The sequence below is a fragment of the Macrotis lagotis genome, chromosome 1 (genome assembly GCF_037893015.1).
Source record: "Macrotis lagotis isolate mMagLag1 chromosome 1, bilby.v1.9.chrom.fasta, whole genome shotgun sequence".
Lineage (NCBI taxonomy): Eukaryota > Metazoa > Chordata > Mammalia > Peramelemorphia > Peramelidae > Macrotis > Macrotis lagotis.
The window spans coordinates 847756936-847775065 of record NC_133658.1 but is presented as its reverse complement, the minus strand read 5'-3'; the positions used below and the strand labels follow the sequence as shown (position 1 = coordinate 847775065).

Genomic DNA, 18130 nt, shown 5'->3' with positions numbered 1-18130 from the left:
GAGGAAATAGAGTGATTAAGTGATAAAATAAATATAAAACTGACTAATACTCACCTGGAACCACAAGAGAGAGCAGTTATTTATTTTGAGTCTGACTCAAGACAGTTTCCTGGTAGTTCCCTACTGGAATGAAATGAGACATTTAAACATTAAAAGATTTACTTAACCATAGCAAGAAAAAGATATTCAATGAAAATATGCAGCAGTGACACCCTAAGTTGACTTAGGTTCTCCTGAGGAAAGACCCATTGTGGTACACCATGCAAACATCAGAGATCACCTAGAGCTCATGGTTGTTTTAAACTCAGGTAACAAGGAAGTGACGTTAACATTCTGAACCTCTAGTCCCCAAGTCAATCAAATCTAGTAACTGATTCCCTTTCCTTTCAAGGAAAAACTGTCCTAACTTGCAATGATGGTATGGGTCAAGATATTGCTCCTACCACATCCCCCAATTTATTTATTAATATAATGGGGGCAATCCCTATATAGTAGAGGCTGGAAAGCCTGCTTATGGAATGACATGAAAATGAATAGTATAAGTCTTTTGTTCCTCAATTTGGAGCATGTGTAAACATTCTGTAACTGGTTCTGGTTCACTAACTACATGGTAAAGAAGAGCCTTTTTGTTTGGCTGTGGAACTGGCACGGGATTATATTCAAAAGGCAGAAACCAGACACAGCAGATTTTTTGACTCTAATTCTTTCTGGTCTGCCTAACACTGACAAATGAGGTTAAACTGCTGAGGGCTTCCAAGTGAAGAAAGGCCTTAGGATGTCTTTCTCTTGGAGCCATCACCACAATAACTTTTACTTGGAACCATCAGTTACAACAGATGGGAAAATTTTTGATGCTATGGATAAAGCTAAATGGTACTGTAGATACAGTGGTGGACCTAAAATCAGGAAGACCTGAGTTTAAATTTGACCTCAAACATTTACTAGCTATGTGACCTTGGGCAAGTCAATTAATCCCTTAGCTGGAGGGGTTGTACCTGACCTAAACCTTGAAGGGAGCTAGAGAGTCTATGAGGCAAGATGAAGAGACAAACTTTCAGTCTAGGCAAAGGCATTGTCTCCTCATTTTCTTCCTTACCACTTAATCTCTGGAATCCCCAAAAGGCAATCCTTGATCCTTTTCCCTTCTCTCCCTTCACTCTCTTTTGACAGCTTCATTTATTCCCAAAACTTCAACTGCCACTTCTTTGGAAATGATTTCCAAGCCTGTCCAATCTTCCTTTTGAGTCAAAGACTCATAATTACAACTGACTGTTGGGCATCTCCACTTGCATGTCTCACTGGCACTACAAACTCAATATGCCTAAAGCAAAGCTGGTTATTTTTCCCACTCAAACTGTTCCTCCTTCTGATTTTCTCTTTCTATCAGGGGCACTCCTTGGCCTTCCTTCACCTGTTCATCCACGTTTAAAACCTTGTGGTTTTCTTTGACCTTTCTCCTGCCTTTACCTTTCATATCTAATCATTTAAATCTTGTGAATTCTACCGCCACATCATGTTTTATTTCTCTGTATCAGGTGATTGATCAGAGAGAATGATCAATTGAGTTCTCTTCCCCAGGGTTGACCCACATTCTCTGGTTAGTCACTTGGGGGACATGCTTAGGATGACACAAAAACTCCTGATTGGTAAATATGACTCCAAGAAGTTGCATCAAAGGTAATTAGCAACTAAGTCAAGAAGGTACTCAATTGTCTATAAGAATTGTGGAAAGGACTCTGAGCTCTTTAAGACCTTCCATTTGGGACATTCTACCAATCTTTTCTCTCCCTTGGAATAACAGCCAAGCAGAAAAGATTTCTCTTCCTCTCTCTATCCAATAGTATTGGTACTTTGCTTCAAAAAAGTCAGGATAATGATGATCAATCTATACTTGCCTAGGCAAGTCTGAGATTTGACCCCCTCCAAGCGCTGATACCTTCTTCCTTAATGTTATTTTCCTAAGCACAGGTCAGTTATCAGCAATCTGGAGAAACTGGCATTTCTTCTCCTGGTAACTCCTTCAAGAAACTGAGAGTTCCTGAGGCGGGTGCTAGTGGCTCTGGGAGACTTCTATAACAGTTTTTCAGAAAAGGTGAGCACCACCTGGATCATTCTGCAGCAGGACTAAAGCAAGTCATATTTTAGCTGGCTGGAGATCTGGTCTTTTATATGTGCAGGCCTAAATGTGAAAAGTGAAGCAGCTATTTATTCAACAATCCTGCAATGTTGTCTTTATCCTACAATGTTGTTTTTATTCTCTGAGGGTAATTGAGAGCAATAGGCCATTCGAGATTTTTTTTCTGTGTTAATGCTCAGCTGTGTTTTGTATCTTGAACAGTTTCTGTGATGGACGTCATTTTCTTGCTATCCACTGACCACCTTTTTGAAAAGGAATCCTATTACCCACATTATGGGGAGACATGAGCAATTCTTAACTCTTATTTTAAAGATTTCCCTGAAGTTTTACTCTGGAATGGAGCTATATTGAACCAGAAAGAAGAGGAATCTCAGACAATACACAAATAATCTTTGCAATCAATTCCCCCATCCCATCTCTGATGAATTTGGCTATCTGTGATCTACCAACCTTTTCTCTCCCTAGGCTGAAGGCATTCCTCTCTACTCCCATTTTACCAATCTAAAATGGGTCCCCTATTACTATATATTTTGACAATTGCAATTGCTTTCTTAAGGGTCTTTAAGCTTCCAATCTCTGCCTCCTCTAATTCATCCTTCACAATATTACTCTTTTGATCAAATTTCCTGATTCTTTATTGCCTCCCTAAAATTCAAATTCTATCACAGCATATTTAACCACCATTATAATAAACCATCACCCTCCTTTCTAACATAGTACAATGGATAGAATGCCCAACCTGAAATCAAGGTTTATCTTCCTGAGTTCAAATCTGATCCCAGACACTTATTTTAGCTGTATGACCCTGGGCAAGTCATTTAATTCTATTTGACTGAGTTTTCTCACCTATAAAATGTGTTGGAGAAGAAATGGTAAACCACTCCAGTATTTTTATCAAGAAAACCCCAAATGTAGGGGGTGGCTAGGTTGCACAGTGGATAGAGCACTGGCCCTGGAGTCAGGAGTACCTGAGTTCAATTCCAGCCTCAGACACTTAATAATTACCTAGCTGTGTGGCCTTGGGCAAGCCACTTAACCCCATCGCCTTGCAAAAACCTAAAAAAAAACCCCAAAAAACCCAAATGTGGTTAGGAAGAGGCAGATAAAATTGAAAAGACTAAACAACTCCTTTCTCAGCCTTAACTCATACTCCCCTCCTCATACACATATTGGTGGTGAGGAGTTGGGATGCATCATGGAAATCTGTAGAAGGAATTTCATCAGTAGAGGGTGGCTGTAGTGTGGAAATTTCCACCAGTAGTAAAGATTGTCCATTTATAGCTTTAAAATGTTATCTGTGGGGACTGTGAGATTACATGACTTTCCCACCATCATTTAGCTAGTATATATTAATTGCTGGATTTGATCCCAGATCTTCCTAACTTCAAGAGTCACTCTCAACCCCTGTATTACTCAACTCTGTCCTCTATGCTTCAGTCAAACTGGATGATCTTATGACCACACCCACCTCCCCAAACATAGCCTATGTTCTAGTTCTCTCTACCTAAAATAGTCTTCCTCCCCTTCTTTGTTTATTGAACTCTTAAATATTTTCTAAAGCCAACCCAAATGCCACCTCCAGGAAGCCTCCTATGCCTCTCCCATTTGCTAAAGTGGTCTCCTTCACACTCCTTGTGGTATTCTGTTTTGTAACTCTCTAATGCACTCGTCATATAACATTGTGCTTTTAGAATTTTCTGAGTCTTGTCCCCCTCATTAGTAAGTGGCAGGTATTGGGCCTTATCTAAATTTTGTATATCTTTCACAACTCCACCTCCCCAATATAGAACTCTGCATGTAGTAGGTGCCTAATTAATGTTTGTTGATTAATTAATGTTCATCTGCCTGAAAGGACATATCTTTCAGAGAATAAATTTCATCTTTGGTAGGAAGGTTGTAGACAAAACACAATTACCATAATAATAGTAACTGACTTTGGCATAACACTTTGAAATTGACAAAGTATTGTTTCATCTCATCTGTAAGGAAGATGCTGGCAAACATAGTTGTGTGGATTGATCTAATATAAATTAGGAGGAATGGGATTTCAGAGAAACCTGGAAAGACTTGCATGAACTGATGCTGTGTGAGATGAGCAGAACAAGAACATTGTACACCCTAACAGCAACATGGGGGTGATGATCAACCTTAATGGACTTACTCATTCCATCAGTGCAATAATCAGGGACAATTTTAGGGTATCTGTGATGGAGAATACCATCTGTATCCAGAGAAAGAACTATTTAAACAAAGACCAAAGACTATTACTTTCAGTTTTTTTTAAAAAAAGTTTTCTTATGTATTACATAATTTTGCTATCTCTAATATTTCATTTTTTCCTCAATATATGATTTTTCTCTCAACAGATTCAATTTTGATCCATGTATAGCATGGAAACAATGTAAAGATTATCAGACTTCTTTCTGTGGGGGGTAGGGGAAGGGAAGAGAGAGTAGGGGAAAATTGTAAAATTCAAAACCTTACCAAAAAATGATAGGTAGAAACTACTAATGTATATAATTGGAAAACAAATAAAATATTTGTAAAAAGAAATTAAAAAACATCATTGTGTGGATATAAATACAGTCAACAAAGAATGGTCCTACCACCACTACCCAATGAATCTCTAAAAGGAGGAGGGTCTTAATAATCTCTCCAGCTTCCAACCATTTACGGGTTATGTACTCCTTTCTTCCAAAGAAGAGAGCAGGAAAGAACAATTTAGAAGGGTAAGAGGGCCAAATTCCTGCAGAGGAATATTATTTTCATAGTTGTTTGTAGATAAAATTCCATTTCTCTGAGAACAGGAAGGAGACTGCAGTTGTGCATGAAGGAAAGTATCTATTGAAAGTTTTCAACCTTTCTCTGTGTCTGCTGGATAAACAGTAAAGCATTGAAGGAGGGGGTCAGGGCAGCTTTTCAAGAGACTCCAATAATTACAGAAACCCAGAGAATGAAAAACTTGGAGGGTCATCTCTCTCAGAACGATGAACTGCCTCTGAATAGGCTGAGTGTTTTTTGATAATGGATGAGCAAGTGACTAAACACATCTGGCTGAGTTTGAGAGTCATGAATCATAAGGAGAGGTGGGGAAATGAAAGAGATAGAGGGGAAATATGAAGAGAGAAGATGAAAAGTAGAGGTTGACAAAGACATGAAGGGTCAAAGGAATGGGAAGGGAAGATATGGGGTTGAAGGAAGAGTGGAAGGAAGGAGAGACTATAGGGGCTGATACGTGATTGAAAGAGGAAGGAGAGGGGGTGGCTAGGTGGCACAGTGGATAGAGCACCGGCCCTGGAGTCAGAAGGACCTGATTTCAAATTCAGCCTCAGACATTTAATAATTACTTAGCTGAATGGCCTTGGGCAAGTCACTCAACCCTTGAAAAAACCTTAAAAAGAGAGGAAGAGGAGGGAAGGAAGCGGGCACCTGGGGCAGAGGAGAAGGGAGGCATGGGGAACTGAGAGGGAGGGAAGAGACATGAAGGAAGGAAGAAGAAGGGAGATGAGAGGGCAAGGATGGGGACGGAGATGGAGGAAGAAGAGATAAATGGGAGAAAAAGAAAGAGGAGGAGGAAGGTAAGACTGTGCCTCAATTTGTGTCCCAAGTCTGTTTTCTTTACAGTAGCATCTATGGATGGAGGAATGTCAGCCGCGGAGCTAGAGAAGCCCAGGGGGGCGGGGCTCCAAGGGGGCGGGACCTCGGAGACCCAAGCCCCGCCCCTGCCCCGCCCCCGTTCTTCTCCTAGGGCGGACGCGAGCTGTTGCGTAATCCTCCTCCCTTCCGGGGAGCGGGCTGCAGGCGGCTCTCGCGAGGTCTCGCGACGTCATCCGAGCGCGACAGCCGCCGCGGCGGGGCCACCTCCCCTTCAGCCTGCGCGGTGCTGTCTCACCCGGCGAGCCGGCGGTGAGGAGGAACCGCGGGCATCCCCGGCCGGAGCCGCGACCAGCCCTGTTCCGGCGCCCACTATGGAGTATCTTATCGGCATCCAGGGCCCCGACTACATCCTGGTGGCCTCGGACCGCGTGGCCGCCAGCAACATCGTCCAGATGAAGGACGGTGAGTGAGGCCGCGCCCGGCCCGGCAGGAGGGGACGAGGCGGGGAGGGAAGGGGCCCGGGGGCTCCCCCGCGGGCGCGGACCCTCCCATCCAGGTGCCCTGTGGATGGGGCTGTCGGAGGCAGCCAGCCCGGCGCGCTCCCCGGCCACCTCCGGCCTGCTCCCGCCCCTTGTGCCCCGGCTGCCGCGAGACAGCGCGGGGGCGGTGGAAGCCCCCCGCGCTTGCAAGGCGGGAGACCCGAATCCGAATCCTAGCTCTTCTCCTTCTCCGTGTGACCCGGGACCACAGAGCCCCTTCCCTCGAGGTTTCCTCATCTGCAAAATGACTGCATTGAACTCCCTTCCCTACCTAAAGTTTGTGCTTTGCTCAAGGCACGTTTCAGGTGCAAGACACGACTTGGGGAGGGAAACGACTCTTAATAGCTTTATTATTAAAGTAAAAATCATTATTATTGTTAAAATATTATTAAAAATAAAATAAAAAGACGTTTCTGAGGCCTTTTCTTCACAGACCGGTGTGGAACTGCAGGTATTATCCCTATTTTCTATTTGAAGGATCAGAGAAGGGACACGACAACCAAAATCACAGTAATCTTGTCCGAAAAAGTAGACATTGGAACCCAGATTTCTTGACATCCAGTCCAAAATTCTTACTTGTCAGTCAACTGGCATTTATTAATTACTATTATTATATGATAATTACTAAAACGATATTTTGTATAAATTTTTCCTATGCTTTAGGCACTGTGGTAAGTAATGGGAATGCAAAAAAAAGGCAACCCTTTCTCCCTTCCCTTACCCTTCATCACCACTTTATCTCTTCTTTATTAACAACTGAGGATAGGGATTGCCGTTGGACCTGTGATGTCAGGGAATTCCTGGGTGAGCAAACTCCCTCTTTTACTATATGCCTACAGCCCCTTGAGGTTAAGTGACTTGCCAAGAGTCACTCAGATATTGTGTGAGAGGTTTCATTTGAACTCACGACTTCCTGAATCCAACCAAACCTCAATCTTGCTGTCCACAAGTTCTCTCTTGCTAGGATTGGTCCACTTATTTGTTTTTGAGTTCAGGTGGAGTTGGCATAGTAGTGAGAATTACTTAAATTGTAATAACTCTTTTGAAAACAATGGCAAGATTTTCATTGTATTTATTTCTCTTTGGCCTTTAAACAATGAGGGTAAGAAAGTGAGTGGGTTATTTCCAGATTTGTTCAAATGACTAATGATGGATACAATATCATTTGAAGGATGAATTGGTAGTACTGCTTTTAAATGTCTAAATTTGCTGAACACAAATCATTGGAGCATAGATTAAGAGCTAAAAGTAATCTTTAGGGGATCATTTTAGTCCCTATTTTAACAAGTGAAGAAACTAAGACCCGAGGAAGTAAAGGAACCCGCTAGAGATCAAGCTGCTAGTAACTGTAGAGACATTTCCTCCGACTCCAGATTCAGCTTTCTTGTGGAGAATAAATGAATGAATCTTCAGTTTCTTGAAGCTCTAAAGGTCTCCTATTCTTTCTTTGATCACATAAGGGAATTGCAATAAGATCTATAGGGCTTTTCTTGAGTTTCGTTCATTCAAAACATTTAACTGTTTAATGGAACAGGACCTTGAAAGTGGTGTATTAACAGACATTTTCTCGAGATATCTGTATAATGGATGAAAATGAAAATGCTTCCTAGTTCCTAATGTTCTTGGAGAGCAAACATTCCCTCCACCCACCCACCCCCCAAGAGATATACTGTCTTGAAACCTTATACTTTAGAAATTAAGTCTTGTATCAAACATAAGATTTGAGTATGAAGTACTATTTAACTAAGATCACACATTTAGAGCTAGAAGGAATCTCAGAGACCATCCAATTCAACTCCTTCCATTTATAGAAGAAACTGAAGCCTAGAAATGTTAAGTAGCCTGCATGAAATACCTGTGTGTTTTTTACTTTGGAACAATACTCCCCTATTGAAGAAAGTAATATCCTTTGACTGAACAAAGAGCTTCAGAAAAGATGCATGTGTGCAGTATCCAGCACTGCTTTGTACATAGCCATCACTCAGTATCATAATTGTGATAACTAAATGGGAATAATAACTAATAATATTTAACATTAATACAACACATTTTATCTTTTCCAATATCCTGTCACCCTGAAGTGAAGACAAGTAAAGATTAAAAGGGAGGAAGCCTACATTGATTCTATCCCTTCCATTCCCTGCCCTGAGTTTGAATGTGGACTTTACATTTTAAGAAAGATGCTGGCAAATGAGCATGTAGAGGCTATAAGTCAGAATAGTAAAGAATAGGAAAGCTAGATATCCAAGGAACTGCTATAGGAATTGGGGATAAAAGAAACTGGAAAAAATGAAGTTTGTGGATGGCATGACATGTTTTCAAAAATCAAAAGGCTTTTGTACGTAAAAAGTGGATTCCCTTTTTCTTTTTTGGGGGGGGGGGGGGGGTGTAACTCCAGAGATCAGGAGTGAAGCTATTGGTTGGAAGTTATAGGAAGATTGAGTTGAGGACTCATTCAAATGAAGCATTTTTTTTTTAATACTTATAGGTTTCCCCAAAATAGAATGGACTGCCTCATGAAATAGTGACTTCTCTATCACTGGAAGTATTCAAGTAGAGGCTAACCAACTTTAAGTAATGTTGGAAATGGAATTCCTGTAGTGGGGGAGGGTTTGTATGAGAAGATTCCCCTAATATTCTTTGATCCTGTAATTCAAAAAGAAAGCCTTACTCCTTTTTTGTTAAAATCATATTGAGGAATCAGATGGAGGTGAACAGATTATATAATTAGAGTGGTTACAAAAATCTTTACAGAAAGGAGTGTTTTAATTTAAACAACCAGCAACTTTCTTCCTTTAAAGAAGCAATCTTTAGTTATTTCATTAGACTGGTAGAGTATTTATTTGAGGGAAAGTACATTGGAAGAGTAAAATGTGCTTTATTAATGTGAGATATCCCCTTCTAATTCTATCATAATAGTGATACTAATTTAGTACCAGCTTTTCTGAATCTTGTAAAAAATTAAATTTCAGCCCTGAAGAAATTTACAGTATAGTTAAAAGGAAACATGGACCTAGAGAAAGTTAAATAATACCTAGAGTTTTTCACAGTGTTCAAGTAAAAAGTGTCACAAAAGTTCAGTAGAGGGAGAAATTATTGTGGACCATAAAAGTTTAATGGAGGAAAGAGGATTTTGAACTGAATCTTAAAGGAGGTATAGGAATAAAACTACATCTATAACCTTCCTTCATTTTTCCCCATAAATGGAGAAAGGCCAAAAATGTGGTTTTATTCTTAATAAATCCTTTAAGATTCGGTTCAAAATCCTCTTTCCTCCAATAAGCTTTTATATTTTCCCATCTAGAATATTTTATAATTGCTATTTTGTCAAGTAAGCTAAAATACTGAAAAATGGAACTTGGATTTGCTTTGACTTGCCATTTTAGTTCAGTCAAACTATTCCTTTGGGTGTCAGTGTTACCTACTGTACTGTCAGCATGTTTTCAATGTGTTAGATATAATTTCAAAAAAATGACTGATTTCCTAAAGTGAAAGAAGACTCAATTGTTTTTTTCAAGGTCCTATATTAATATTTTTATTACTTTAGTATATTATGTATACTGTAATTACAATTTATCATTAGTCTGTCTACCAGTCTATGGAGATGCTTGCAAATTACCCTGATTATTGCAGCTCTAGTTGATTTTTACTGTTTAATGGAACAGGACCTTGAAAGTGGTGTATTAACAGACATTTTCTCGAGATATCTGTATAATGGATGAAAATGAAAATGCTTCCTACATTACTGAAAGCTTGTATACACTCTACACTTCATTGTAATAATGTAAATACCTTAGATTTATATAGCACTTTGTTACTATTGTTACTATTTGCATATGTTCTCATTTGATCCCTAACAATCTTCTCAGTTTAGGAAAGTCATTTGCTCCTGTGAATCTTAGTTTTTTCAATCTGTAAAAATGAGAGAATGGAACTCAGTGACCTGGAAGGCCCTTTCCAGCTCTAAATCTTTTGATTCTATGAACCTTTGAGAGGTAATGTTTAGTGAATAAAGAACTGGCCTCAGACTTTGGAAGGCCTGTCTTAAGTTCACATTCAACCTCTGATATATCCTTGTTGTGTAATCCAGAGCATTATCTCCATCTTTTAGTGGCTCAGGCAACTCTCGAAGACTTGAATAGTTTTGGAGCAGTTCCTGATGTTCTGCCTGGGGAGAGGTAGTTAACTCACTTGGTAATTCTCTATATCAATGAAATCACATTACCTCTCCTTTCTTCCTTTCTTCTTCCTCTTCTCCCTCCTTATTAGCTCCATTTTATATTTTAAGGTTGGATTGCAAAGAAGTTATTTGCCCACAGTCACAAAATTATGTCAGAGCCTGAACTAGAACCAATTGCATTATGGTAGTTCTTTGAGATATATGTCATGCTATGTCCTTATATTTTTGTATCTCTTATGGTTCCTCATACAGCTCTGGGCAGTGTACTGTAGGTAGCTAACAAATAACTCTTGTACTTGTTTAAATTGATTTCACAATGAAAAAATGCATTCTTGAAATTGTTATGACAAAAAAATGTTAAACTTGTTTGCAAAGTGATATGCTCCTTCAGCCAATATAACAAATGCAATTTAGATTTTCTGTATTTCTAGTACATACATATATGACCTGGAGGCCACATATTAGTAATTTTACATTTACATTTTGTGTGTTCCCTCTAACCCTATCCAACTATATTATTGGCAATTTCAACACGCAAATATTTTTAAAACTGTTTAACAGCAGCATTATGCTCTCTAAATCCTATTAAAGGATTGGGATATTTCAGAAGCTCTCAGACATGAAACATGTCTTCCAGGGAAGATTATTCAGCAGTATTTGAAAAATTGAAAGTGAAAGTGAGAGTCCGATAGGGAGATTATGTTTTATTGACGCCCCAGCTTGAATAAGAAGTTAGGTTCCTTAAGGCACCATGGTTGCCTGAATGTTGATTTCTCTCCTAATCTGAATAAGAATCTGGCATAACCAGATTAGATTTGAATATTTGAATTATTTTGAAAGTTTTTATATAATTTGTTGTTATAGTTCTTTTTTGTCTATACTTTGGTGGTGAATATTAGTTAGCAGTTTTATAGTGATCTGTATTTTCAGTTAATTTTCCACAAATTTCTATCAGTAATTACTCTTTTACCTATTCATAGGTCATTTTCTTTTGATGTCCTCTTAATTTAGCTGTATTCTTTGTACCTATAGATTCTGTCCCTTTCCACTATATCTCCTCAAAACCAAAACTTGATTTGGTCTCCAGAAGAAATTTTCAAGGCCTTGATTATCATGAACTAAAAAGTACTTCTGATAATATTTGGGAATATCTGGATATTTGTAATTTCCAGTGGCAAATAACATTAAGGAAATGTGCTTAATCCTGAAGGCACTCCATGAGAGATGAGACTGCTACCTAACATTGTAGAATACTGTCTAATTTTAAATTCTATTTTCGTTTAAGGTTTACATTTATTGAACTTGAGCATGATTTGTGATGATGAATGTGTTTTATTGTCTGAATAGATCATGACAAGATGTTTAAGATGAGTGAGAAGATCTTACTTCTCTGTGTTGGAGAGGCTGGCGACACTGTGCAGTTTGCTGAATACATTCAGAAAAATGTACAACTTTACAAGATGCGCAATGGTAGGTAGTCCAGAGCAGGATGTCTGTGCCCTGGCTTTTTCTGTGGGTAGAGTGAGGAGGTTAAGTCTATGGGAGAGGATTAAAGTGAAGACCTGGCGGAATCACTTGAATTTTTCAATAGCAAATGTTTATTTAATACCTATGATTTATCAGATTACTTGATTTTCTTAAGTTTATTTTTATCTTATTGCTGCTGCTTCATAATACTAAAATATTTGCTTGATTGAATTGAAATAAAAACAGATTTTTAAAAAATCAACTTCTAATAGGGACTTGAGTGATTTTAAAATGTTATATTTGGGTTGAAATTACTTAATTTAACTTAAATTCTGATTTTAATAAAAAAATGGATTTTAATAACAAAACAGTGTCTCTTAACACAGTAGTCTGTCTCTCTACATCAAACTCTAGGAAACCTAGTCTCATAGTCACTGTATTAAGTCTGCAGTATTGAGATAAAAAACCCCATTCAGGTGTAAAAAATGATGACAGCAAGATGATGTAGGCTAGGATCTATTGACTTGATAGGTTTAGTAATCTTTATGCACTTTTGTGAAACCAACTGACATCATTATGTTAAAAAAAAATTCCAGAGTCTACAGTGTAGCAAAATTTGTAGTCAAGAGCATTATGATAGAAGTATAAGACTAATAGAAAAATGAAGTGTTTAGAAGAGCAAGGACTAAAAGACACAGGTGTTTTCAAGGCCAGGGCCCTTTTCTGATGGGAAAGACCAGCTTCCAGGCACAAAGCACTTTGTAGGGCATTGAAATAGGACAAACTTTTCTAGACCTGGAATTATTCACAGGTATAACACAATGTAGAGATGTGAACTGGAAAGGAATTTAATTTACATATGAAATCATTTGTTAATTCTTTATGAAAGTATTCAGTAGGATACATAATATAACTTTCTGAGCAGCAGACATGATTAACATAAATGAAGCTCATATGCTCAAGATGATTTGAAGAATGGTCTGCTTTTTTTTTTTTCTTTGTCACAGTGCTTGGAACAGATTAGGCATTTAATAAATATTTGTTGAATTGGGGGGGAAAAAGAATAATTTTCTTTTTGAGTATGTGAATAGTATATGCAACAATATTTTTCTTCCTTTTTTACTGGACACTTAGTCTAATAGCCTCTCTTTTTAAATTGTTAGAATTTATTTTGCAAAATTTCTTAACATATATTTTAACATTCTCCAAACTAATGACTTTATATTTAAAAACTTATTTTAATTTTTAAGATCTAGATTTATTTTATATTATTACAATAATTTTGTTATAAGAATAAACATAAACCCCCTCCTCCCCAAGAAGATGAGAAACCTGAAGAATAGTGAGAGAGAGAAAAAAATGTGCTTCAGTCTGTGTTCAGATTCCAATGGCTCTGTCTCTGGGGTGAATTGCTTTCTTTATTATAAGTCCACCAGAGAAATTGCTTCAATATTTTTCCCAAAGTTGCTATTAATAGCTGTATTTCCCTCCACTCTATTCCTCCCCACTTTCATTTATTCTATTCTCTCTCTCTCTCTCTCTCTCTCTCTCTCTCTCTCCTTTCATCCTGGCCCTGTCCAAAAGTGTGTTGTATCTGAGTACCCTCTCCTGCAATCTTCCCTCTCTTCTGTCACCTATTCCCCCCATTCCCCCTTATCCCATCCCTTTCTTCTCAGTTTTCTCTAGGGTAAGATAGATTTCTATACCCTATTAAGTGTATATGTTATTTCCTCTCTGAGCCATTTCTGATGAGAATGAAGGCTCACTCATTCCCCCTTGCCTTCCCCCTTTCCACTCCATTTAAAAAGCTTTTTCTTAACTCCTATGTGAAATTTCTTAGTTTCTTCTTTATCTCCTTTCTCTTCCTCCCAGTACTTTCCTTTATCACCCATCGAATCCATCTTTTTACTATATTATACCATTATATTCTGCTCCTTCCTGTGCCCTGTCTATATATGCTCCTTCTAACAGCTCTTATAAATGAGAAAGTTCATATGAGTTATCAATGCCTTCTTCCCATGCTGGAATACAAACAGTTCAATATCATTAAGTTCCTCTTAGTAGTCCTTCTCATCCACCCCCTCTATGGTTCACCAGAGTCCTGCACTTGGAGATCAAACTTTGTGTTCAGCTCTTGTTGTTTGACTAAAAAAGTTTGGAAGTCCCCTGTTTCCTTGAAAGTCCATCTTTTCTCCTGAAAGAGAATGTTCAATTTTGCTGGGTAGTTGATTCTCCTTTGTAAACCAAGATCTTTTGCCTTCTGGAATATCATGTTCCAATCCCTATGAGTCCTTAATGTAGATGCTGCCAGATCCTGTGTAATCCTGACTATGGATCCTTGGTAGTTGAATTTTGTTGTTTGTTTCTGGCAGCTTTTAGAAGTTTCTCTTTGATTTGGAAGTTTGGAAATTTGGCTATAATATTCCAGAAGTTTTTTCTCTTGGGATCTCTTTCAGGAGGTGACCGGTGAATTCCCTCAATTTCTGTTTTACTCTCTGCTTCTAGGATCTCAGGGCAATTTGTTTTGTATTATTTCTTTTTTCTTTAGGTTTTTTTTTTGAAAGGCAGTGGGGTTAAGTGTGTTGCCCACACAGCTAGGTAATTATTAAGTGTTTGAGGAAGGATTTGAACTCAGGTCCTCCTGACTCCAGGGCCAGTGCTATATCCACTGTGCCACCTAGCCACTCCCTATTATTTCTTGAAAAATGAAGTCTAGGCTCTTTTCCTGGTCGTGACTTTCAGGTAGCCCAATAATTTTTAAATTTATTTTTTCTGGATCTGTTTTCAAGGTCAATTGTTTTTCCAATGAGATATTTCACATTTTCTTCTAATTTTTGGTTTTTTTGGAAGAGTTTTATTTCTTCCTGATTTCTTGCAAAGTCATCAGCTTCCTTTAGATCCATTCTGGATTTGAAGAAGTTATTTTCTTCAGAGAGCTTTTTTATCTCCTTTTCCAGCTGTCCAGTTCTGCTTCTTAAGGCTTTCTTCTCCTCATTTGCCTTTTGTTTTGCTTTTTTTCCATTAAGCCTACACTGGTTTTTAATATATTATTTTCTTCAGTATTTTTTTGTATTTCTTTCATCAAGCTGTTGATTTGGTTTTCATGATTTTTCTGCATCGCACTCATTTCTCCTCCCAATTTTTCCTCCACCTCCATTAATTGCTTTTCAAAGTCTTTTTTGAGCTCATCCATAGTCTGGGTCTATTTTCTATTTCTCTTTGAGGTTTTGGATGCAGAAGCTTCGATTTTTGTCATCATCTGAGTATGTGTTTTGATCTTCCATGGGACTAAAGTAATTCTCTATGATCAGATTCTTCTTTTTCTGTTGTTTACTCATTTCCTCAGTCCAAGACTGCACTTCCAAGGCTTTGGGGTTTTTTTGGGGGGGACACCCCACTGGGACCTTCATTCCTTCAAGGTCTTATGCTCTCTTGCCTGTGCTTTGATATGTAGACAACCACAGCACTCCCTTTTTCCCTGGAGCTGTATCTTAGTATGAAAGGGCAAACTGCAATCTGGATCTGAGTGTGGGCAAACCGCAGAGTCCTGCCCTCAAGAAGAGCAGAGAAATTTCTGCCTTCTCCCCTAACCCCCTTACTGTCTATGGGCTGTGTTCTGAGGTGCAGGCTGGATTCCCCCTGATTCGCTGTAGGTTCTGCAGCTGGTGCTCCCTCACTCCACACTCATTTTGGTGTATCAGAATTCTCTCCCCACCCCCTTTAACTGTTCACTGAGACCAGTCCTAGTGAGACACACCTTTCCCACAGAACTTCTAAGTCATTTTGGACTGGGAAAATGTATCACTCAGTCTTTCTGTGGATTCTGCCCCTCTAAATTTTGGCAAGAGTCATAATTTGGCAGCTTTTGGAGTTCCCTGAGGAAGGAGTTCCCTGGAAATGCTGCCTTCACACTGCCATCTTGGCTCCCAAAACTTATTTTTTCTAATAATAACTCATTTCTAAAGATGTCCCAATATCCCATTTCTTCCCTTGATTGATTCATTTATACTTTTCAAGGTGTTTCTTGAATCCTCTTGTTCATCTTAGGCTTGTATGCTTGTGTCTCATTTCTTGATTGAATGAAACCATACTGTACAGAAGGTTATCACACTGGTGACTTTAAACAAGTTTGTGGATTTGATGCCCTTTTAGATCAATTCATATTATTCTTACTGTGGCTATAGACTTCACTGTTTTTCTCACCTATCAAATTGACTAATAAATTGAATAATGAAGAAGAATACAAAAATTTTAACAGATTGTAATTCTAGATTTAAACCAGTGATATATATTTAATAAGAATATATGTAAAGTGTAGTCTTCCAGTTTAAAAAATCAATTGTATACATAAAAAATGGGAAAGACTTAACAGTTTATTTGGGGGGGGGAAATAGGTTAGGGGTTTTAATTGACTGAGAATTCACTGTAACTAGTATAACTGCCCCAAAAAACTGATGCAGTTATATACTGTTTAATGGAAAAGTGTCCCAAAAAGGAGAGTACTAATGTTAAGATTTAGAGGGGTGGCTAGGTGGCATAGTGGATAAAGCACCAGCCTTGGAGTCAGGAGTACCTGGGTTCAAATCCAGTCTCAGACACTTAATAATTACCTGTGTGGCCTTGGGCAAACCACTTAACCCCATTTGCTATCTATCTCCTCTAGAAATTGAATTGAATGCTAGTTGCCACTGTTTTAGTACTCCAAACCGGTTCATTTATGTATATGGAATGGCTAAAAGAATGTGATAAAGAGAGCACTTGAGATATGATAGGGTTTCAAGAAAGGTTACCTTTACAATTTTATGAAATTAGACTTAGACTTTGTGTAGTTTTATGGGTTAGAGTGAGGAGGTTAGGAAGACCAGATTTCAGTGAGGTAGATGGTGGTCAAGTGTAAACATTGCATTTCTAATTGTTAGAATTGTCCTCTATTGACTAGTTTGAGAGAGTGGGTTTTTAAAGCTAATGATCATCTTGTCAGGGATGACAGAGGATTCTTGACTGGAGGATTAGACAAAAACGACCTTTAATATCCATTCATAATTTTTTAGTACTGTGGTTCTGTATTTTGAATGTTAGGAGGGTGTGAAATTTGACTATACTACATCATTTTACTTCAATGCAAGTCTAACTTTTTGTATTTTTCACCAGGGTATGAGTTATCTCCCACAGCAGCAGCTAACTTCACACGTCGAAATCTGGCTGACTACCTCCGGAGTCGGGTAAGGAGTACAGGCAGACAAGGCTGAATATTAGGGGAAGGAGGCTGTTTCTTTATTCCTTGCAAGGTTCCTTCTAAACATAAGTAGTCTGTTTGTATTGCTTCACCTTGATGCAACTCTTCCCCTTGGCACAGTTTTGGTCTTTCATTCTTTGGATATGTTCTGTATTTTCTATAAATTTCCTAGGTGAAATTTGGAAAGCACCCCACACAGTTTCCCTCAGTAGCAACTTTAGTGCAGAACACACACCATTACCTGCACTTGATTATGTTTTGATTTGTTTTTTTCTTTATTCTTTAACTTTGCATTAATTAACTTGTATCTGTCATATAATTAAAATCCTTACAGTACAGATAAACTGTTTCTAAGCCCTTTAAATAATCCAAGTTTTTATTCTGATCAAACCTCTAAGCAAGTAGCTATCTCTCTGACTGATGTTGAAATTCTTCATCTAATAGGAATTTTTCTGTGACCATCTGGAATTTGCCTTCCTCATTGGGTTCTGGCCATGTCATTGATTTAGATTGTCTCTCTTCCTCTTTTCAAAATACATTGTTAGCTTTTGAATCCAAGAAGATTAGATATGACATATTTCCAGGAAGGCATATGAGATGCCTATAAGGTGTATTTTCCCTCTCTTTGTGTATTTTCCCCTCTCTTAAGGGACCATAACTGAATCTTTACCATATGACCTCATCACCCTGTGCTTTTTTTTTAATCTGTAAAGACAAGAAAACTTAGTAACCACAGAGGAGTACTGAGAAAAGATTGTAAAGGTTTCCCAATCATACGGCTTTTGCAAAAAAGCATTTTCCTTAAATTAATCTAGACAGCATCCCATTGAGGCCAGTGGTGCCTAAGGAGACAACAAAATGGCAATAGGATTTGCCCAAGATCCTTTGGCAAGTCTGAAACAAACCTGAGACTACAAGTTATGGCTTTACAGCCATAACTTCCCAGGGATGGGTAGAGCATTGATTTTTCTCTC

The 18130-nt window shown here is 38.4% G+C and overlaps 1 protein-coding gene across 1 annotated transcript in view; it reads left to right on the top strand.

Moving 5' to 3' along the window:
• Positions 1-5965: 5965 nt before the first annotated feature.
• PSMB2 (proteasome 20S subunit beta 2) overlaps positions 5966-18130 on the top strand; it is a 39968-nt gene continuing 27803 nt past the window's right edge. Inside the window, exons 1-3 of the mRNA XM_074217518.1 lie at positions 5966-6196; positions 11801-11923; positions 17072-17142. Coding sequence (XP_074073619.1) covers positions 6106-6196; positions 11801-11923; positions 17072-17142 — 285 coding nt within the window. The 5' untranslated portion in view covers positions 5966-6105. The remainder of the gene's footprint in view (positions 6197-11800; positions 11924-17071; positions 17143-18130) is intronic.